The following is a 22,852-nucleotide window of genomic DNA, read 5'->3' on the forward strand; positions in this document are numbered from 1 at the left end:
TTTTCCTCAAGGTTGCATCTGCAGCGTGTTCGGGGGCTACGTGAACACGACTGCTGTTTTTGGATATAAGGAGCAGCACAGCAAATTGGAGAAGCAATATTTGCTTTTAAACGCCTAAGATTGTGTGTTTGAGCCAATTTCTACACCGTGATGTACTGCAACCCTCACCTCACCTGAACACACAGATACACACTGATATTTGATACTAAAGCCATCCTCTGTGATGACTAAGCACAGTCAATTACAGTATGTGTATGTACCTTTTTACTGCACTTAAAAAAGATTGCATCAATAGTGTATGTTGTGCAGTGTTTTGAGTGGCCTGTTTACTGGAAAACAGCACTGAGTCTGTGTCAGCGGTGGCGTGTTATCAGGATGTTTATTATGCGTGTATTGACCTCTTGGTCCGTTTCAGCAGCATCACTGGACAAGCTAATCCATCAAATCAGTTTAGAACATTTTGATCCCCGAATGACAGTCACTGCTGCCGGACAGCACGTTTCCATTCATGGACTATAGTGTCGTCCAGTTTGTTTGATTGTGTTCTGTAGCTATCGTTTTCAAAACTCGGTGAATTGCAAGGAAAAGAGTGCAGAAAATCCTCAGCGAGCAAGAGGAGTGAAAAGAATTTACGGTTTTGATGGGATTAACTGCTGTTACGTGCAGAAGACAAAGAGAGAGCGCATTCATCAAAAGTTTGAATGCACAGAAGAAAATTAGACAAATGTGTTATTACAATTTTTTTGTATCATACATAGACACTCAAAAAACTTTAAATATCTTTGGATCTTTTGACCGTCTTCACATAGGCGCCTAAGCCATGAAAGTGACCAATTTTTAATTCTATCTTCCACGTAAAGTCAGATATTTTACTTATATATTATGAATTTCAAAGTTTGGAAAATGCTGTTGTCTTAGCTATTATACGGTTTGTTTGAAGCTGAAGAAATACTTTATTTTATTACAATATATCATAATTAAGTAGCATTTTCCCCTTGTTTGCCTCCATTTATCTCCTTATACCATCCTGGTATTCCTATTTATCCATATTATATATTCTGTATTTATATATGTGTATATATGGTATATTTATGCTTATATCCTTACTCTCATTCCCCTTTATTGTATCTGTAACATGCAACTTCTGTCGGTGCTGTGCTACTGGAAACTGAATTTCTCAGAGGAACCCACCCGAGGGATTAATAAAGTTTCATCGAATCTAATTTATCTCCTTATAATCTGTATATGAAACTCGTTTAAATTAGAAGTTTATGGGTGAATATGCCAATAATTAAAAGTCAGTCAATAATTTTTCCAACATTGAGATCTCTAATGCAGTTTACAAAACAGCTGTTCTGTTTTGTCCAGTTAGTGTGCGATTTCTCATTTCTCACAATCAATGCAAAGTTAAAATTTAGATTTTGCTAGACGAGTGAGCACAACTTTAATCATACTAGGGCATGCAGTACTTGGAGATTGTGGCACAACCAAAATTATTGCAAGTAATTGCAGTAAACTTGTGATCTTTTTGCCTCTGAATGCTGGCTTGGAAGACAGCGAACAGGTCTGCAATGACTCGGAGTCGTTGAAAGCGAGGTTTAAAGAGGGATATTGTGGGTTTGGGGAGCTCTAAGTTCTTGTCTAGCAGAGCAGTGTGGGGAAATGACTTGGAAAAAAGTCAAACTACACTTTTTGTTGTCGATTTTTCTGTTGTGTACAGTCAGCTGAGGTTTCCTCTCTTTGTGAATTCACCAAACTACATTCTACAACACGTACCCCAACATGAGCCATCTTCTCCAAGCAGGTCCTGTTACTCTGGAAGTTATACTTCCATCATTAAACTCTCTGTTGCAGAATTCTCTCATCTCATCTCTCATCGTTGCATCCAAGAGTTTACATTTCAAGTTCATCAGATTCCACTGGCAGTCCTAAACTTGGAAAAGAAACTCTCATCTTCCTCTCCTGTCCTCTCTTTCTTACATCTTCCTGATCACATTTATTCTTCCCTGGGAAAGCTAGCACAAAAACGGTCGTGTCACATTTGTCCAGCCATTTGAAAGGCTGAATTTCAAATTAACTGTCACTTGTAAAAAGAAAAAAAGTTTCTGTTTATGCTTCCTCTTCATCTCCAAGGCTAGATAGATAGTCAAGTACTGCGAACACAGATGTATTGACATCTGGATCATGCACACTTCTCAGTGATGAGACAGAAAAAAGGAAACATCAGAGCCATTGAATTAGTTAGTTTATTACTCCAGTGTGAATGAGTCATCACGTTGAAGATTAGTTTTCACTATTTGTCAGATTTGATCACTATCAACTCAAATTTGCCCAAAGTACGACATGATTATTGCTTTCACAGTAAACATCAAACATTACTTTAACTGTTTGTTCTGTGTCATCAGTCCTCTGTGCAAAGGCCTATGACCTGAATGAGGAAGTGGATCTAATCATCTTTGCACAATATGAAAGGAACTGAAAAGTTGCAGGGCTGCGGCCAGTGTTTGAGCCACTTTGAATATTTAACTTCACTGCAGTCTTCATACAGCCATAGAGGGGTTTAGATAGGAATCTGTACTGTGCGCACACACAAATTTGCATACAGCTACAGCTATTTTAGGCAGATTCTTCTTTGTTGTTAGCGCACCGCTGCCTTGAGCAGCAAGGCCCCAGAAAGTGGAGCAGCACAATAGCTTTGATGTTGTGATGTCTGCAGGGTGTTGTACTGTAAGAGCTGCAGCCTGTATACTGAGAGAGACAGGGACACATATGTGTGTGTGTGTGTGTGTGTGTGTGTGTATAAGACTTTCCAACAGCACAGATTACTGCTGAGGACAAAACCTGAACTGACACACTGCAAATGCTCAGAGCTAAACGTGTCGACGGCAGTTCACACAGGGAGAGTGGCACAAAGGTTAAAGACAGAGTGGACTGACAGTAACACTGCAGATATACTATATTGTTAGCTATAGCTATAAGAGATGTTGTTTCCCTTCTTGGGTTGCTGACTCATAGCATGGAAAATTCATTCCAGTGGTAAAAAAGGTCTGATGAAATCCTAAATGCATATTTTATTCATCTCAGAAAGAAAAACCAGCTCGCACAGCAGTGATTCAATCTCTGCTCTTATGCAAAATGCCATTACCGAGCAGTTATTGTGCTAAATTTAAATTCCACCTCCCTCTGGTTTGCCAATTTATCAGCAAAAGAGAGGATCAAAGTGCTAATTATGTTTCATGCCTCAGCTTTATTTATTTATTTTCAATGTGTATCACATCTAAAATACTTCCCTCTCCTCTGCATGTGTGTTTTTTTAAAATACCCGTGTTTCCTCTCGTCTGACAGCTTTGCTGTTCTGCTGTTCATGTCAGATCAGACGAGTCACACCAGAAGAGTAAATCTAGCGCGAGCACACAGGAAGCTTGGCACTTGGAACGTAACGCTTTGACTTTGCAGGTTAGGGTGCACAAATGTGACGGAGCCAGGTGCCAGTTAATTGAAGGATCGCTGCGAAACGCTTATGAACAGCAATCACTGGCTCACACGCTGAGCAGATCTTCAAGAAACAGAGAAATCTGTGTGGGAGAGAGGCGAGGTGAGAAAAGCCAAAGGCCAAAGTGAAAGACTTTGAGTTGGACAAGCATCTTATTAACCCTTAGCTGACCTGAGACCCAGAGGAAAAGCGCCTAATGGGCACATTCTCTGTACTTTTAAGAGAAGAAAATGAATAGGAGGCATACATGGGTGTTTCTGGGGCATAATTAGTCTTCAGTCCTGCAAACATTCAGCAGCATGAATGAATAATTCATGTGTTTATCATTACACACTCATTAATCTGACCTTAGACACTCAAGATGACTTATTAACTTGATCCCAAAAAAGCTAACTTTATAGTTTCTGTGATGCAATTTTATGTTAAAGTCATTTAGACTATGAGGGTTACATCATTCAGCTTTCTGCTGTCCGTAAAGATCGGGACTCTTTCTGCTGCATGCCTCGTTTGAGTTCAGCATCAGAGGATTCTGGGAGAAAAGATGCAGCAATAATGCACCAGAGCCGGTCGCTGTCAGTGTTTATGTTGCATCCTGTCGCCTATGGGTGCAGTCATCATTGTCAAGGTTACATTACTCAAAGTCACTGAGGGGTGAAAGCATTTCTGACCTTGGCCTGTTTACAGATTCAGCTTCAGAGCTGTTATAACGCTAAAGAAAATCATCTTTGTACGCAGAGGCAAGGCTGAAATGAGTGAGCGCCCTTTGCACTTGTATATAATCCCCATACACCAATCACTGTGCTCTGCAAATTGCACCATTTCTGTGGAAGCGACAGAAGGACGGGATTCCCGAGCAGCTCTCCGAGATTTCTCTGTCTGTCCCTGTCAGCTTGAATTTGCCGTAGCTCTGGCTGGGTGCATTCAGACCGAGGACGATGGCATTTCGAGTGCACGCGTGTGCGTGAGCGTGTGCTGTCAAGGTAAATTCAGAAGCATCTTATTTATTCATGACATTCCTGCAGTTGTGCGCATGCGCAGGTGGAATGTGTGCAAGTGTGTGTGTGTCAGTCAGGAAAAACTTGTTTTCATGTCACCCACTCCATCCTCTTCTCCCCGTCCGCTTTTCTGCTCAAGCCTCCTTTAGCTCAAGAGCCTCATTTATTCATGCTTCTGGGCCCTTGATGCCATTTTCAGCTGGCAGCCGAGCATGCCTTTTTAAAAATTAACAGAAGTCAGTCGAGTTAACTGAAATAAATTAAACACGTCATTGTCCTGCTGGGTCCGGTGCAATTCAAGCGTGCACCAAAACGCAAGACAGCATTGGTGTGGATAACAAGTTTTAACCTGAGAGAACGTCATTAAAACACGGGCAGCAGAGCAGGGTGTGAATGGTCTTTGTCATCTTGTTTGAATAGATTCTAGTCCTGCAAGTTTTTAGTTTCTTCCCACTGCCTCGCTCTGTCACTTTGAAGTAAGAAGAAGAGTTGGTATTGTTTCCGTTATTTCAGTGTTATCCTGCTGCTTTTATTTTCACAGATACTTTTCTCTTTACTGGATCAAAGTGTTTGCTCTTTGATGCTGTTTTTTGTTCGAGTCAGGCACATTGTCTCGCAACGAGCATCCCTTATCCCGAGGGTTTAAGTGAGGGATGCTACGGCGGTGACTGGTGACTCACAAAACCCCCAAAACAACAAAAAAAAAACTTGCTGTTTGACACTATTTGATGACTTATCAATGTTTTGTTCTGCTCAAAAAAGAATTAAAGACTGTGGATGGCGGGGAACCTCGTGTTTGCAGAGTGTGCTGCTGGCAGGCTGTCAGTCAACAGACAGGTGATGCAGCATCTGGTAATTTACGTGTGGGGATATCGTCTTCAGTTAGCTTCAGTAAGGAAGGGGAGTAGCAGGCTGTGTTCATTGGATTTGTTAAGAAAAAGCCTGGACAGTAAAATATCAACACAAATCAAGAATTGCCAATTTACAGTTCATACATGCTGCTACTGTTATTATCGATTATTTGGAAAATTGTCTGTTTAGCCCATCAGACTGTGGTCATGTTAGTCCCTGCCCAGGTAACCTTTATGTAGGAAACACAGGCAACAAATTCTTCAAAAACCACCTACGACACTCATATTTGAAACAAGCCACTTTAAGCCATCTTCTTCTCTGATTGGCTGCCCCCCTTGAAAGGAAGGCTTAAGGAAGTGGTAGGAGGTTGCTGTACTCCCAGCCAGAGGTTTTCTGACAGAGATGACCATATTGGGGATAAAGAACTGTCTGAAACAGTGTTCAGGAGCACTCTTATGACTAAACCTTTGGCTAACAGGAATTATTTGCACATATTGTGTTCATTATTTCAATTCAATTCAATTCAATTCAATTCAATTTTATTTATATAGCGCCAAATCACAACAAAAGTCACCTCAAGGCGCTTCATAGATACAGAGAAAAACCCAACAATCATATGACCCCCTATGAGTAAGCACTTTGGCGACAGTGGGAAGGAAAAACTCCCTTTTAACAGGAAGAAACCTCCGGCAGAACCAGGCTCAGGGAGGGGCGGGGCCATCTGCTGCGACCGGTTGGGGTGAGAGAAGGAAGACAGGATAAAAGACATGCTGTGGAAGAGAGACAGAGATTAATAACAGATATGATTCAATACAGAGAGGTCTGTTAATACATAGTGAGTGAGAAAGGTGACTGGAAAGGAAAAGCTCAATGCATCATGGGAATCCCCCGGCAGCCTACATCTATTGCAGCATAACTAAGGGAGGATTCAGGGTCACCTGGTCCAGCCCTAACTATATGCTTTAGCAAAAAGGAAAGTTTGAAGCCTAATCTTAAAAGTAGAGATAGTGTCTGTCTCCCGAATCCAAACTGGAAGCTGGTTCCACAGAAGAGGGGCCTGAAAACTGAAGGCTCTCCCTCCCATTCTACTTTTAAATACTCTAGGAACAACAAGTAGGCCTGCAGAGCGAGAGCGAAGTGCTCTAATAGGGTGATATGGTACTACAAGGTCATTAAGATAAGATTTAAAGCTATAGCCGTAATATCTTGATGCACGCGCAATCATCCAGTTAAGGAAATCCCCCAAAACGGATTCCTTTCTTCTGGACACAGTATTTTCAGTGGAACAGTTTGTCCCTCATCAAGGAGACTTCTTCAGTCATAGCTGACTGCAGGTTTCCCCAATCTTATAAACAGTACATCTGCATAATGACTGAAACCAGCACTACTAACAACGGGCTGTGAGTTCAGTTTCTTTATCATTAATATGCAAATTTTCATGATTATTGATCAATGGCGATGAGTACCATTCAGAGAGTTGGGGAATGGCTGCAATCACAGCATTGTAAGATGGTGAAAGATGTAGCCTTGATTCAGAGATGGTCTTTCCCTTTTAAATTTTTCCCTGACTCCAAACCAGCGTTCCTCCCATTCCAGGATATGCACATCCTGATCATTGAAAGCGTGGCCACTAGGGTGGGAATTGATAAGGATTTAACGATTCTGATTCCATTATCGATTCTCATTGGCTCCACTTTAAGAGTCACCACCATTTCTAAGCAGCTTATCAAAGACGTTACATTCATGCAAATTAATTACATGCTGAGTGTTCAAATGTTTGTGAATTTTGTTGGTTTCCTCTCTTTGTTGTGATTAGTGACGGGGTCATTACACAAAAAAGCAATTATTGCACGTATTACACAGAACACTTTTCTTAAAAGTTATGCAGTACATTCCCAAAAGTTGATTCTGATCATCTGGATGTATTCAATTCAATTCAATTTTATTTATATTGCACCAAATCACAACAAAAGTCGCTTCATAGATACAGAGAAAAACCCAACAATCATATGACCCCCTATGAGCAAGCACTTTGGCGACAGTGGGAAGGAAAAACTCCCTTTTAACAGGAAGAAACCTCCGGCAGAACCAGGCTCAGGGAGGGGCGGGGCCATCTGCTGCGACCGGTTGGGGTGAGAGAAGGAAGACAGGATAAAAGACATGCTGTGGAAGAGAGACAGAGGTTAATAACAGATATGATTCAATGCAGAGAGGACTGTTAATACATAGTGAGTGAGAAAGGTGACTGGAAAGGAAAAACTCAATGCATCATGGGAATACCCCGGCAGCTTACGTCTATTGCAGCATAACTAAGGGAGGATGTAGCGTTTTTAGTGGGAGAAATGTTTTGTCGCTCATCCAAGTGACTACTTCAGTCTCAGCTGACTGTAGGTTTCCCCAATCCTATAAACACATGGCAAACATGTTTCTACCTGTAGTACTCGCACTTTTATGTGAAATAAGTCAAATAAAGACACACACAGCTTCAAGATCAAACACACTTGGTCAGTGTTGTCAGTGAGATTGGTCTATTGTTGAGGTTGGGTTCGTCCTGTAATCTCTTATGAACGACCTTCACTGCTTCAGTGACTGGAACACAAGTAAAGATAGATGTAACATAATATGAGACCATTGTTTCCTCCATCATTGCATCTCTCATCTTCTCAACAAAATCCAAAGTGTTGTGGATGTGGTGTACAGAGCTGCCTACCAACAGGTTGAGGATCGAAGCCAGAAACTTTGAGGTGTTATAGGTAGCTGAGTTGATCATAGAGACAAATGGTCTTAAAGGTACACCCTGTTTATGTATCTTCGGTAAACCATACAGACTTGGTGTAGCTTCCCCTGTGGTATGAGATCTGGTCATTGTCTGAAAAAGCCATTTGAATGAGTGACAAAACATTTCTCCCACTGAAAACTCCCACTGAATTTTTGCTATAGCCATAATGTAATTGTAATTTTTTTCTAAACTGTTTAATATCTGTCTTTATGCTAAGCTGTTATAATAACCTCCAGGCTGCAACGCTGCACTTAGACTTGAGATAATCTATCGTCTCATCTATTATCAACAGGGCAAATAAGCCACATGTCAGCCTATTCCTTCATATAATATCCCATCAGCGTTTCCCCCACCATCATGTATGATACACTCTTATCTGCACCATATGCTGCCTCCACTCACACACTCTAAAAGCCAAGACTTTTCCCTCTTTTCTCCACTGCTCCTCTTTTCTGACGCAGCTCTTTCACAAGGCCTCAAGGCCTGATCCACTAATTTTAGCTTGGCGAGGAGGCAAAGACACAGATGGGACTCTTCTTGTTAATCTCATTTGCAAGTCTAAATTGTTTCTGTTTCTCTCCTGTGTTTTTCCATTTATCGCCTTTTACCGGCACCTTGATTGATATTGTGCAGATACAGAGCACGTGACGTGGAAATGATCGTAAACAGTGCATCATCACGCTCAGTGCTATTTACAGTGTGCGTGTGTGTGTGTGTGTGTTTGAGGAAAAGAGGGAAAGAAGGACGACCTAGGGGGCTGTGATAACACGATCAGATAGGAGAGCAGGCAAACCCAACCTAACACACACACACACACACACACACACACGTATTACAGTCCTGCCTCATTAAGAACATGGGCAGATGCCGGACTAGTGCTTAATTACATTTGGATTAGACCATTAGTGAAATGCAGGATTAGAAGTCAGAGTTGTTGTGTTGTTCACCATAATTATCTCACTTAAATCCTCCGATTTTACAGTTAAAGGAAAATTTGACATTAGACGTCCAAATTGCTTGAAAATGACTTTCTTCTTCCTGCGCTGACAATATTTTCACCCTCCTGACCCACTGAGTGTTTTACATGATAAAGACTCAGCAGCTGTCTAAACCAGTGGTTCATTTTTTTTACTTGTGACTAATGAAACATAAAGCCTCTTGAATTTATTTCCTCAGGACAAATCCATCCATATAATGGATTTCATTCATATCATTAACGCGGAAATATTTTTCAATGTGCTCGTGTGCAATGCTCCTTTGTCGACTATAGAGCTGAAGCCTAAACATGTGATGTGGACACATTACTTGTTACAGGGTCATCATCGAGTTTCTTACTGGAGAAACTTATTATGTTGCACATCTAAACAAGTAATCACATAATGTGAAAAATATGTCCAGAAAAAAGGCAAGAGTGTTTTTATTACACGTTTATTACAGAATTAATTATTTTATGGGTGTATCCATAATATTTATTGCCGGTTTTTGGATGTGATTGAGGATGTTGCACACATTAAATACTTCTAGTTATTGTTTTATAACGTCTCTGGTTGATGGTGGCAGTTTATGATAGATGTTTTTGCTCTGATTTTTAGTGGTTTCTGATATCTAGACTAGAGGGGTTAAGAAGGGAAATGTCTACGTCCAGTCACAAGGTAAAGCAATGAATCCACAAACTAGAAAGAAGAGAAAGAGGGGCGAAGCTGCTTTGGGATTAACTCTGGAACTGATAAACTCTCTGTTCCCCACATATGACCAACTCGCCCTGTTTCTCTCTTCTTTGTTTTAATGTCTCCTCCAGTGAGCAGAGTATCTGCCAGGCGCGGGCCTCTGTCATGGTCTACGATGACACCAGCAAGAAGTGGGTGCCCATCAAGCCTGGCCAGCAGGGATTCAGCCGCATCAACATCTACCACAACACTGCCAACAATACCTTCAGAGTGGTGGGAGTCAAACTGCAGGACCAGCAGGTAAGAAGTGCAGATGCTGGAGGTAAACTTGTTGCTGTGGGAGGATTGCAAATAGTCTGGATTGTGACTTGACTATACTGAAGGAGAGTGAGAACAGCGGAGAACCAATGAAGTCTTAAAAATTTCTTCAGTCAACGTCTGTGTGTGTGCGTGCTTCAAAACCTCGTGAAATCTTAAAGCTCACCCGCCTCCGCTGTGACTTGAGTGAAATCTTCTTCACCGTCTGTCAGCCTCTCCAACGGCAACAGCTCATTAGCACTCAGCTCTTTTGCACCGCCGTAGACGTGTTTGGCGATAAGACGCGAAACACATGTAAACAGCGGGGTTATCAAGCACAGCAGTAATCAAAAACTGACAACTACAAAGATGTCTGAAAGTGGCAGAAAACCTACAAAGATTCAGAAAATGAAAATGGAGATAAAATAGCCAACGGGATAACTTTTTCTTTTTTTTCTTTTTTTGGGGGTGGGGGAATCTGGAGGATCGGAGCCTAAATCAGCTGCCATAGGACGAGAGGCTGGGGAATACCCTGGACAGGTTGTCAGGCTTTTGCAGGGCTATCAAGTATCATTTCAAAAGTTAAATATTAAACAACTCATTAAAAAAAAAAGGTTAACTAACAGAACCTACGTCAGACAGCTGATTGCATTAAGACACTAAGACTTTGACTGCTGAAGTTCAAACTGAATCAGTGTGCAACATAATGGTGAAGAAAGGTGATTTAAGTGATTCTGAACATGACATGGCTATCCGGTCGTTAAGTCTGACGTCACTAGCAGTGTCTGGGCCTAAACTCAGCTGCAGGTCCATATATCAAACGATCACTATGGCATTACTGAGAGTTAAAAACTGTCTTTCATCTTTAATAAAATGATCAGCATTCTGCTCTACCAGGTGTAACAATTGAGTTTAACATCCAGGCATCCATGAAAACGGAATTTATGACATTTAACGGAGTTAGAAGTTAGCAGGAAGTTAGCTCGCTAGCTTCTATTTAAATACAATATAGCATGTCCTGACTGCGGGGTTTTGGAAACAAATTAAAACGTACAGCTCTGTTATCACTTCCAACATAAATGAAGACAGAAAACTAAACAGCAGTGACGTTTGTAGGGTTACTGAAGTTTGGCTAGCTGGTATATAATGATGTGCTACGTGACCGCTAGCGACACAGCTATGTTAGCATAATATAAACAAGCTAACTTTTTTTTCCACTCGATAAAAGTTAACGTGAGTGTTCTCGGTGGTCAGGAACAAATGTAATCGCATGGCAGGATGCTGTAAAAGGGCCAAACTTCAGCCAGGAGAACAACTGAGATAATCCATCCACAATGGGAGGTTAGTCATTCATATACTGCTGCATGGGCTGGGCTGTAGTTACATCCTAAGGTTTTAAAAACTGAGCTTAAATAAATGATTAGCGGTAATAAAAGCCGAGGGAGGTCAACAGTGATCACTGACTGTTTTAGGAGCTTTTTGAGATTAAATAGAAGAAAATACAAAACATTAAACATGTTAACAACACAAAAGCCATATTAAACGCAGACTACTTTAGGCCCGGAAGCAGCATTCGTCCCGTCATCACTTAACGACCGGATTGGTGCCAGATGGGCTGGTTTGTGTATTTCAGAAACGGCTGATTTACTCTGACTTTCCCACACAATTATCTCTAGTTCACAGTGAATGATCAGGAAGAGGAAAGAGGAAAAAAAGATGGCGGTTCTCTGGATGAAAATGTGTTGCTGATGCTGCAGGTCAGACCAGAGTGGTCACTGTTTTGAGCTGAATGAAGCAAATTAAGATAGGAAGGAAATAAAAACACCTGAGGAAATAACCTACAAAATAAAACAGGAAATAACACGACAAACAACACACCTTTTCCCCTCACTGTGTGTTTATACACCTCTCTGCATTTAATTATTAGTTATTATTAATCTCTGGCTCTCTTCCACAGCACGTCTTTGTGCTGTATTCTTCCCCATACTCCCAACCGGCTGCCCCTCCCTGAGCCTGGTTCTGCTGGAGGTTTCTTCCTGTTAAAAGGGAGTTTTTCTTTTCCACTGTTGCCAAAGCACGTGCTCATTGGGGGTCATATGATAGTTGGAGTTTTCTTTATTTTCTTTGTATTTTTTTAGGGTCGAGACCTTACAATATAAAGTGCCTTCAGGCAGTTGTCGTTGTGATTTGGCGCTATAGAAATAAAACTTAATCGAATAAACTCACTCAGTTGGATATAAAATCACACAGCAGGGACTAAGTATTAAAGAGAACACGATACAGATGTCTTCTCTTCAGACGTTATTGTGAATTTTGGAATTAAACTCAAAAGAATTGAGTTAAGTAGGTAGCTGTGGAAAAACAAGATATAAACAACAGCATTTTTTCACAGCTGTGTTTCTTCTAAGTTACAGCTCGTGATGTAAGCAACATAAAAATGAGAAACACAATGACAATTACAAGCTGTGCTGCTCTCAGACACAAAAATGTTTTATCTTTATAGTGGCACAAAACACAGCTCACTCAGAATCCACAAATCCTTCCAAACAATGCAAGTTATGACCGTGTTGTATGTCTATGGGCGCGCTGCCATCTGTGGATTTAAATCATTTTTCAGATAAAAAAAAAGAAAAAGAGAAATAACCTTGAAAAATAAAAACTCTCAGATAAAAGCGAAATACTTTCCAGTTTTTTCCTAACTGACGACTGCTTTTCCTGCATTCTCCTCTTGTCCTTCAAAGGTGGTCATCAACTACTCAATAGTGAAGGGTCTCAAGTACAACCAGGCCACACCAACCTTCCACCAGTGGAGGGACGCCAGGCAGGTCTATGGCCTCAACTTCGCCAGCAAGGAGGAGGCCACCACCTTCTCCAATGCTATGCTCTTTGCCCTCAACGTCCTCAGTGCTCAGGATGGAGGTGCGTTTTCCCACAGTACAAGACGCACACATGCACACACACTTGAGAAATGGAGGATGTCTTCTTATTTCATTTTATTACTCGAGAGTTAGCTCCACTTTATTTCTCTCAGATAAACACTCGGCACTTTTAATTCACAAAACTGGGCTGAACATGTGTGACTTAACACGGCGGGCAAAATGGTTAAAATGGGTTCAAATGTCATGTCATCATGGGTATGTGAGATTAGCTCTCCCTGAACTTTCCATGAACCCGCAGAGATGATAACCACCCCCTTACATTGTTGATGTACACGTGTAGAGTGATAGTGTGGTGCAAATTAGTGTAGAGCAAAATTCAGAGTATAGCTCTGAACAGTGGGCTGCTTAACTGCTGAAAGCTGCTGGATCATAGCCCATAAGAGTGGGCGATATAGTGGCAAAATCATATCACAATATTTCAAGAAAATGTGTGACATTTCAGAAGATATAGGAAAAAAAATACTGAATGCTTTATTGATGTTTGTAGTAATTTTAAAAAGAGCAACTTTTTCACTAAGTTGCTGCACATTTCCTTATTTTAAGTGTGAATCTATTGAAATGTGAACACAAAAGTAGCCTAGGTTGTGTTTACCTTTGAAATTTCAAAGTAAAAGTGTAAAATGACTGCTTAACACTTTAACAATAATAATAACTAAAGTTAACCATGTAACTCTTCAGGAGCCTGTATGATTGGGTTGGGCTTTTTAATCAGCTGCTTAAAGCCTTGTTTGGCGGGTGTGGTTTGTGGCGCGGCTGTGGAGAAGGCTGACACACCTGAGGTGCATCAGCTCGTCACGCCTCCCCTGCATATAAGAGTGAAATGGGTCCTGAATGAATGTTTTTCCATTACATGTGGCTGCAAACTGAGAAGCTGCAGCCGGGAACCGTAATAAACAAGCAACTGAGAATAAAGAAAGAAGCATGCTGAAAAGAATTGAAGTGTGGTCTTTACTGCCACGCCTTGCTTTTCTATCACGTATTCCACCCATTGTTTGCTCCTCCTGTTGTTTGGAGTTCAGCTAGTAAGGCCTTCAGCTTTGCTTGATGGGATCATTTGCTTACATTTGGGTCCCACTAGAGGTGGACGGATCAATCCAAATATCGATAGTATCGATACTAATGCTGGTATCAGATCGATACCAGCATCGCAGGATTGATACTTTGTATCTATCCTCTAAGTTCAGTATGTAGCCCACTCAACTGTGTTAAATAATTTGTTTTTTCATGAAATTTAAGAAATATACCTCAAACATGCCCCTTTTTGTATTCACTGTCACATCTATTTTATTTATTTAAAGCACATTTAAACAACAGAAACTAGCCCGAAGTGATTCCAGGTCTCCTACAGACTCAGTTTCAAAATACATTAAAAGTTCAAAGGTTGTTTTGTTGTGTTAGCTAATTATTTTTGAAATTAAAAGTCACACTGATTTAGTGGTCATTAAATGAGAAGCCGCTTTCCTCTTATATAAGCTGCCTTTATAGGTTGAAAGTATTGGTATCGGTATTGGCAACACTGACCCTGTATTCACTTGGTCACATATCATCAGCTGTTCCTGTTATCTCCTCCTTTGTACCCTTCTTGCATTCAGGGTGTTTTTGCCTCATGTGCTGAAACACTCGTTCCATTTCCATCTTTAACAGATTTCCCTGAAATATTTTGCAGAGCACTGCGATTCATTGGAAGTTGTTGAAGTAGCTCCCTTTTATGTAATAAATTGTCATCCGAGCTCTCAGATACACTTCGGCACTTCGGATATTGCAGTATATTTTGATTTCACATAGAAATTTCCACCTGTATCATTGCAGAGGATGCGATATAGGACAGACCTAACAACCGTAGACTCAGCAACGGAGTGTTCAGTCAAGCTGAAATAAAAGATGTGCAGGTCTGAGACTAAAATTACAGAAGAGGTAGGAAAGGTTTCCTGCGGAAAGTGATCTAAAAATAGTAGCCATACTTGAAGTTGTCTGGATATCACAGAAGGTTGACTCTGTTCAACTGGATGCAGAGTCTTCAGCAGGAGAAACGACAGTTTGCATATTAGCGATCATGAAGCTGACCCCGTGGCTCATTGATAGTTTTGGTTGGAATGCAGCTGCACTGTTTATAAGGTTGGGGCTGAGCCTAAATTAGTCACTTGGAGGATTGATAAAATATTTGTCACACTGAAAACTTTCTCAGTGTTTTTCAAGGGGCAATAGAGACTCTGACATCATCACATCAATCTGTCATGACATCACTTCACTGGGGGCTTAGCAATAAGATTAATTCTTTAATCTATTATAGATCAAAGATAGAGCTATCTAACATGCAGACAGACACAAATGTAATTATTTAATTAATATAAGCTGCATTTCATGGTGATCCCCACCAGGGCTTGCTGGGACACATCAGTGGAAACAGAGCTGTCGTCAGTGTTATTGGTTCCATCTGTGTTTTTCCTGCTGTAAGCCAAAACGTCTGCAAAAGGTTCTATTTAAAGGCTTCAGCAGCGAGTATACATACAAGACAGGCAACCTCAATCCTCCAGAGTTCTGTGTATATGTGTGTGAGAAAGAGAGACAGACAAATGTAAACTGAGGAGCGACTGAGAGGCAGAGTGACTGTCACAGCTTGCCAGTTATTACTCCAGCAGCAGCAGCAGCAGCGGCGGCGGCGTGTTTCCCCCTGCAGTCCCCTCCAGCCTCTTAATTAGAGTGAGTCATTGAGAAGATCTCCCTCGGGCCCCGTTCTAGAGAGCAGATCTTTTCATCTGCCTAATAACATGGGATGGGGAACAAAGAGGCTCGAGTGACAGCAGCCAAACACAAGTGCACAAACACGCTGGGGAAGGATGCGCACATCTGACAGATAGAGAGACTGATAGCATCTCAGTGCTACCAGCCTGCCATGATACAGCGCTCACAAAGGTCAAATCATAACACGCACAGATCAACTTTTATATTTACGCACAAGTGCGTGATCAAGGGGGAGTGTGGGTATGTTGTTTCCTATTTTTATTTCTCAGCATGGCACAGGACCTGATTTTTGCATATCCATGCTCTCCAGCTGATTACACAAGACACATTCACACTTAAAGCTGAAACCAGAACATGGGTGTTCCTTGCTTGTGCCTAACACCCTCTAGTGGTAAGGAAGTCAAAACCTGACCTTTTGTCCTTAAAATTGTTTTCACTTTTCGAGAGGAAATATTACACGATGTAGGATATAAAACTGAGGAGGGGGTCAAAAAGGAACATATGAAACAGCCGAGCACTGTTTATTCTTATTGCTTTCCAGGCCTATTTTCTCTGGGTTTTACAGAAAGATGTAACCAGTCACTTGTAAAAAGTGATCACTGTGTAAAAGTGATAACCAAAAGTGCCAAATGAACTCATATTTTGGAAGTAAGATAAGTCATTAATGGAATAAAACAAAAATATGATTGTTTAACATTTCATAAAATGGTATTAGCCAAAATAAGGCATTTTTAAGACCTACATGTAAGACCTGACAGGTGCCAAGATAAAGGGAATATTTAAACTCTCAAATCCCTATAAATTATTATACCATAAATGGATCACTGTATGATCCATTTATGATCGGAGTCGTCTATTCCAGGAAGACATACAGAAAAGGATGCGAGTCATATGCTGTGGTCAGCATCCAGCCACCCAACTGAACTCAGGCCCACCAGAGAAATCCTTGTATGATATGAAACTATTGATTGATCAACTATTGATTAAAGGGAATCACTGGAGGATGGTTTTGCACTCATCCACTAGACCTTCAGAGACTTAGCAAATCAATGCTGGGAAGTGCTGACGATGTTCTGGTGGCATGTGGGGACACAACTGCTTGACACTGTTGTTGTTCTGGAGCTTATTAGAGCACCGGCCATTTGCTATCTTGTCACATGACACCCAAACACCAACTAAAGAATAAGCTTTTGTTACTTATGTGACAAAAAAACACTTTTGTTACTTAGTAACTTTTTATCCCCGCCCCCCACATGTTTGAGCCTTGATGTAAACCTGGAGTGCACGTGGATCATCTCGCTGTAATATTTGCGTGGCTAAGCAGCACTAGGCCGTGTAGCCTAGAGACAAAGTCGACCTTTTGAAACATTAAGCGGATATTCTCGCTGTGCTGCTGCCGCTCCTGGTGTTAGTTTCAAGAAGATGACAGATGATACTGTTGGTGAGGTAGGATGGGAGGAGGAGGGAGAGGCAGGCAGGTGAGGTGTGTGTGAGAGAGAGAGATAGTGAGGGAGATGATGAATGGAGAAGAAAAGAAGGAGGGAGAGGAAGAGGAGCTGAAGGCAAGAGATGGTTAGGAGGGAGTGGGTCTGTCAGTGCCTCTGTGTTTGCTGCAGCCGGTTTCTCTTCTTCAGCATGTCGTGTAGGTAAAAAAAAACTCTGTGTGTGCAAACATCTGCGTGACAATTCTGATTTTGAGTTTGTGTGTGTAGTTTTTGTGTGTTAATGGCTTTTATTGTGTTATTATAATCCAGTAAATGGCAGAGTCAGTCAGGAATCATTAGCTGAATAAGGTAAACAAACTCAAATGGAACATATATTGGAATATTTAAACCAGTTAAAGCAGTGCAATACTCTGTTGTAGTGAGTGGCCTTTTTCAAACATGTAGAATAGCTTTTGTGTTAGTAACCCCTCCCTAAACCTGGTTCTGCTGGAGGTTTCTTCCTGTTAAAAGGGGGTTTTCCTTCCCACTGTCACCAAGTGCTTGCTCATAGGGTGTTGTCTGATTGTTGGTTTTTTTCTGTATGTAGGGTCTTTGCGTTACAATATAAAGCACATTAAGGCAACTGTTGTTGTGATTTGCTGCTATATAAATAAAATTGAATTGAATTGAACTTGGCAGGCTCTGTTACTCACTCATCTAGTAGAAATAAATCCAACTAAACATCTCTTTTGAGTCCTTTATCCTCTATCAGTCGATGGGGTCGTTTTTCTCTTCAATACATTCTGAAATCAACATTTTACTTTTGCAGTGATAGTGTCACGGCACTGGGCCTGCGACCCAGTTTTTTATGTATTTTAGTTTTATTCTTGGATTATTGTATGTTCTCAGTGTTTCCTGCTTTATTTTGAAAGAGTCTGGTGTGTCTTTGTCATTGTGTTTAGGTTCGCTTTCCCTGTGACGTCATTAGGTTCATTTGTGCCAGCTGTTTCCTCGTGTGTTTCCACTCCCCCTGATTACCCGTTGTGTGTATTTAGTCTGTGTGTTTCTGTTCACTTATTGTCAGGTCATCTATTATGCCACACCCTAGTCTCGTCATAGGGTTCACAGTTTTGTTACAGTTTCATAGTTGTCATATCCTGTTATCAGTTTAATAGTCGTTTCTGTTTTTACCTTAACGTTAAAGGCTCGCTTTTGGTTTGTGTTCCGTCTCCTATCTGCTCTTGGGTCCTTTGTAAAATATTCACCCCGCCGTGACACATAAGTTAAAACAAAAAGATGTTAAATTGTGCACGTTATTGTGCACTTGTACTGTAATACACCAATTTATGAAGAAGTTCCTTTCAGCCGCTTGCTTTTTACAAAAGGTCCCCACAGCGTAGCTGGAGCTACGAGGTAGCTCCTCGTGTTTGATTTGGCAGAGTTGTACGCCTTCCTGAAGCAACCCCAAAGCGGATTTGGGTCTCTTGCTGGAGTCTAACCAGCAGTCAACACCAGTTTTGTTGCTTAAGTCATTAATTTGTCAACTAAAAACTGCTGGTTTGAGGTTCAGTTCAGTTCAATTCAATGCTGTACAGGTCCAAAGCTCTCGATTTACATATTGATCTACGTCCCTACCCTTACCTATGGTCATGAACTCTGGGTAGTGACCAAAAGAACGAGATTGCGGAAATGAACTGTGTCTGAAGGGCAGCTGGCCTCTCCTTTAGAGACAGGGAAAGGAGTTCAGCAGGTCACTATAATGCACAAAAAGCTCTGTCTGTGTGTTGGTTTGGTTGTCTGCCAGCTCCTTCCCTGAAGGTTCTTATCTACATCAGATATTTTGATGTCTTCATGTTGCCTAGCAACTACATAGCAGTCGGCTAAAATAACCTGTTTTTAGTATTTATGAACCTGTAACACCTTATAGAAGCACCATATGATTTTTATATCATTACAGTAACATCTCACTTATAGCTTTAAAACTTCAGGTATATATTATGATGCCGTCAGGTTGCCCATCAGCCACTTAGCATTGGGCTAAAATTGTTTACATTGTTTGTTTATATGACACGTGATAAAAATGCATTTTAATTTCACATGCAACACCACAAACAGGCCAAGCATGCACGGGCATTTATTAGTAAATTCAATTTTGTTGGGTCTAAACCTGTTTTGGACAAAACCTGGATCTAAGATCAAACACCATGCATGTGTGTAGGACGGTGTCTGATAGCAGGCATGACTCAGGGCTTTTGCCATCGTTGTATTTTTGGGTTTCTGTTACTTGATCAATAGCAGCCATTAGCACCATCAGCCAGAGTCTATTCCATTAGAGATGTGAGCAGTGGAGAGAATCGTCAGTGAGCAGTGACCCTGAAAACAAGCTGACTATGTAGAGCCATAAAACTGTTATGTAAGGGACATCTTTACGTAGACAAAAGGGAACATGGTCTATAGAGTTTTATGCCTATTTCAAACACTTTTACAACTCTTGATTAGGTTTAAAGGGAAGTGATCATAAATCAACCAAAAAGTAACCAAAAAAACACCACAAGATTCCTCCTTACTTACATCCTTAATCCAGAGGAATTCAGTCATGGGAACATCCTTGACATTGACATCTGATTTAATTGTAAACCCCAAGTTGAAGTCTTATCGTGTGTTCAATTAATTGCATTTCCTTTCTTGCTCTATCTGCAGATCTCACTTATGGTAGTAAAAGGATTAGATACCAAAAGCCTTGTAGCTCAGACAATAATGACTCTCGCATACAGTATATTTGATTTTGAGCCTCATCCACCAAAGGAGATGCCACAATGGTTATACTGAGTTTGTAACCACAGCTGACAGAATTTCCTCTGTTCTCAATTAGGTTCATCTGTTTAGAAAGAGCAGCTCAGCCGCTCTGTTTCTAGTTTTGGTGATGCATAAACCCGTCGGCAAGTTGTATTTCACCCCAGAAGTACTCGCGGGGCTCTGGCTGACATTTGTTTGTGCGCTCGCATGTGTTTGTGCTCATATTGACATTTGTGTGAATTTAAAAATTTAAGAGAAGGCCGCTCTCAGATGTCGCCTCACTGCAGCATTACGAATCAAATGACTTGTCTTTAAAAGAGCGCAGGAGTAAACAGAAGGACGGCGTTGCAGCAGGACATCTTCTGCTCCCCTCCAACAGTAAAAGTGCATGAATGAGTTTAAGCTCATTTGCATGAAGTTGGGGATTATCATGCTTTTCACTGCACATTACTTATTATGGAAATGAGACAACATAATGATCAGCCGCTGTTACGTTCCTTGTGATTTCAGAGTTAATTATCTTGACTGGCACTAATTTTAACTGACATAATAGTGCTGATAATGAAACATTAAGGTCAACTTCACTCTATCTGTGTCTTTTCCTTTCTTTCTGTTTTCATTTGCATCTTTAGGTCCAGCTCTCCAGCGCCACGTCCAGAATGGACCGACGTCAGATGAGATAGAAGCTCAGAGAGCAAGGTATCATTTAACCCTTTAAAACCAGTCGGAGCGGGCACGCTCTGTTTTGCGTAACTATTTTTAAATCCCAGTAGCTCTGCAACCACGTGAGCTAGCGCAATAATTTTTTTTTGCATATGAAACTGGAGGAGTTGTACTTACATCTTATGCCATCAGCTTGTCCTCGGTCACAGTTTCCTTCCACATATAGCTTTGCAAAAACTGCATAAAAAGCACTTGCAGCAATAAAAACATAATATTCCAGAAACACGCTTTGCCGATCCGATCAGCTGTTCGTAACACTTCCTACGTCCATCAGCGCGAACTTTTGCATGTCCGCCATGACCTGCCCGACACTGGAAGTGACGTCATTTTGCGGAAATGTAGTTTTTTACCATCAGGGCCTCATGAGCCTATACTGGTGTTTTTAAAAGTTATGTTTGACTTTATGACTTTCTGTGTCGTTTCTGGGATGCTTAGGACTCATATTGCACTGCTGGAAATAATTTATTTTGATGCATATGCTGTTTTTTTTGCAAATTTGCATTATAATATTTATTTTCGTTTTTCCTGCAGTATATAAAAATTGGTGTATTTCAAAAATAAAAATATGAAGACACTCAAAATAAATGTCCTGTGGTGGGAAACTATTTTGTGCAACTTTTTTGTATTTACAGTTTTGAGGGATAAGCCTCTTAAATTTCTCTAACTAGAAATATATGTTAAAAAACAAAAACGATTTTCAATTTTTTTGTAGTTTATTGCATTGTTTTGCGATTTATGTAATTACTATGCACTTAATGCATACATATTATTCAAATTTAGGCTGTAATGGTTGTATTGATGTATAGCAACTTGAAATGCTCCCAAAAATGGCTCCACAGCATGTAAAAATATAATATCAGCTCTGGCGGACTTGGTTCTATGGTAGGTCTTAAAGGGTTAAAAAAGACGTTTTCTCCTTCTTTGCAAGGCAGTCTATGTAACATGAACCCCTGTTAGCAGATTATTTATTTGTTTATTTTTAAGCCCACCTTGTCTGGCAGCTTTTGCAATCAGAAAAATGTTCTGAATGAACTGTGGTGCCAAAAAAGTGGGAGAAAATTAGTATCTTGTCATCCATGAGAAGAAGATTTTTAGTGAAGGATCACAGTCTCTTGTGAACTGAAGCAAAACTCATCCCTCCCCTCCTCTTACTGTCCTCTGTATCCTTCCTACCTTCCAGTGATAAAGACTGAAAGTTTTACAGTAATGGCTAAAACACAAGTAGTCCCCGTTTTCTAAATCATAGTGGCAGATTAAAATATACAAAGTAGTGGATAAGCAGTATTCAAAATGACCCTTAAGGCCATTTCCACGGTTTACACTGTGGCTTGCATTTCTTCCACTGCGCCTGCTGTTCCTCTCTCCACTTCAGAGACGGACTCGGACACAACGAGGTCTTTGTTGCTGTTTTTAAACTTATTTCAGCTCCGCCTGCTGATTCATCTAAATGCCGAATGCCAGTACTTAAGAGAACAAATATGAAGGGAATTATGGCTCTGTCTGATCCCCATGTCGGATGAACTGTTCCTCTGCCACAAAGGATTATGTCTGCGATTGCGAGGGGAGATTGAGTGCGTTTGCGTGCTGGTCAGCGGAAGCAAATTAATTTCAGAGAACCGTTGTTTACTAAGCACCTCTGCTCCTGCTGTGCGTACGCTGCTGTCACATCAGACAGGTTGCTGCCTCAGATGTCACATCGCATATCTCCTCAAATCAAAGACAGAGATGTAATGAGATAGGAGGGATAAAGATCGAGGAGAAAAGGGATGTTGGCTTGGATGAATGAGGAGCAGGAGAAGGGCACACTGTATGATATAAGACACAAAAACTTGTTTACTTACTAAAGAACAGGTGAAGAACAAATCAGGAATCATCAGCACCTTCATAATTAGCCCTAATCAAGGGCTGTACAGTAGATGATTATTTATTAAAGACCCAGCTGGAAGATAATTCTGGCTCATTGGGTAATAATTATTTAATAATTGTCTGTCAATATAATATAGCTCTTCACTTTCTTTATGAGTCGTTAATTAATAACTAATACAAAGCCATTCATGTGTCTTATTAAGCAGATCTCAGTGGTTCCTCATTACCTCGCCATTACCTCAAGTAAAGTGAAAGCTTAGTAGTAATTCATTTGTTCCT

The 22,852-nt window shown here is 40.8% G+C and overlaps 1 protein-coding gene across 3 annotated transcripts in view; it reads left to right on the forward strand.

Moving 5' to 3' along the window:
• Positions 1–22,852, forward strand: part of evlb (Enah/Vasp-like b) — a 56,795-nt gene that overhangs the window by 27,196 nt on the left and 6,747 nt on the right. For all 3 annotated transcript variants that reach the window (XM_087851911.1, XM_087851909.1, XM_087851910.1), the window contains exons 2-4: positions 9,918–10,086; positions 12,825–13,002; positions 20,617–20,683. In XM_087851911.1, the coding sequence (XP_087708037.1) occupies positions 9,918–10,086; positions 12,825–13,002; positions 20,617–20,683 (414 nt within the window). The remainder of the gene's footprint in view (positions 1–9,917; positions 10,087–12,824; positions 13,003–20,616; positions 20,684–22,852) is intronic.

This window comes from Neolamprologus brichardi, chromosome 15, assembly GCF_056152115.1.
Source record: "Neolamprologus brichardi isolate AB-2024 chromosome 15, ASM5615211v1, whole genome shotgun sequence".
Lineage (NCBI taxonomy): Eukaryota > Metazoa > Chordata > Actinopteri > Cichliformes > Cichlidae > Neolamprologus > Neolamprologus brichardi.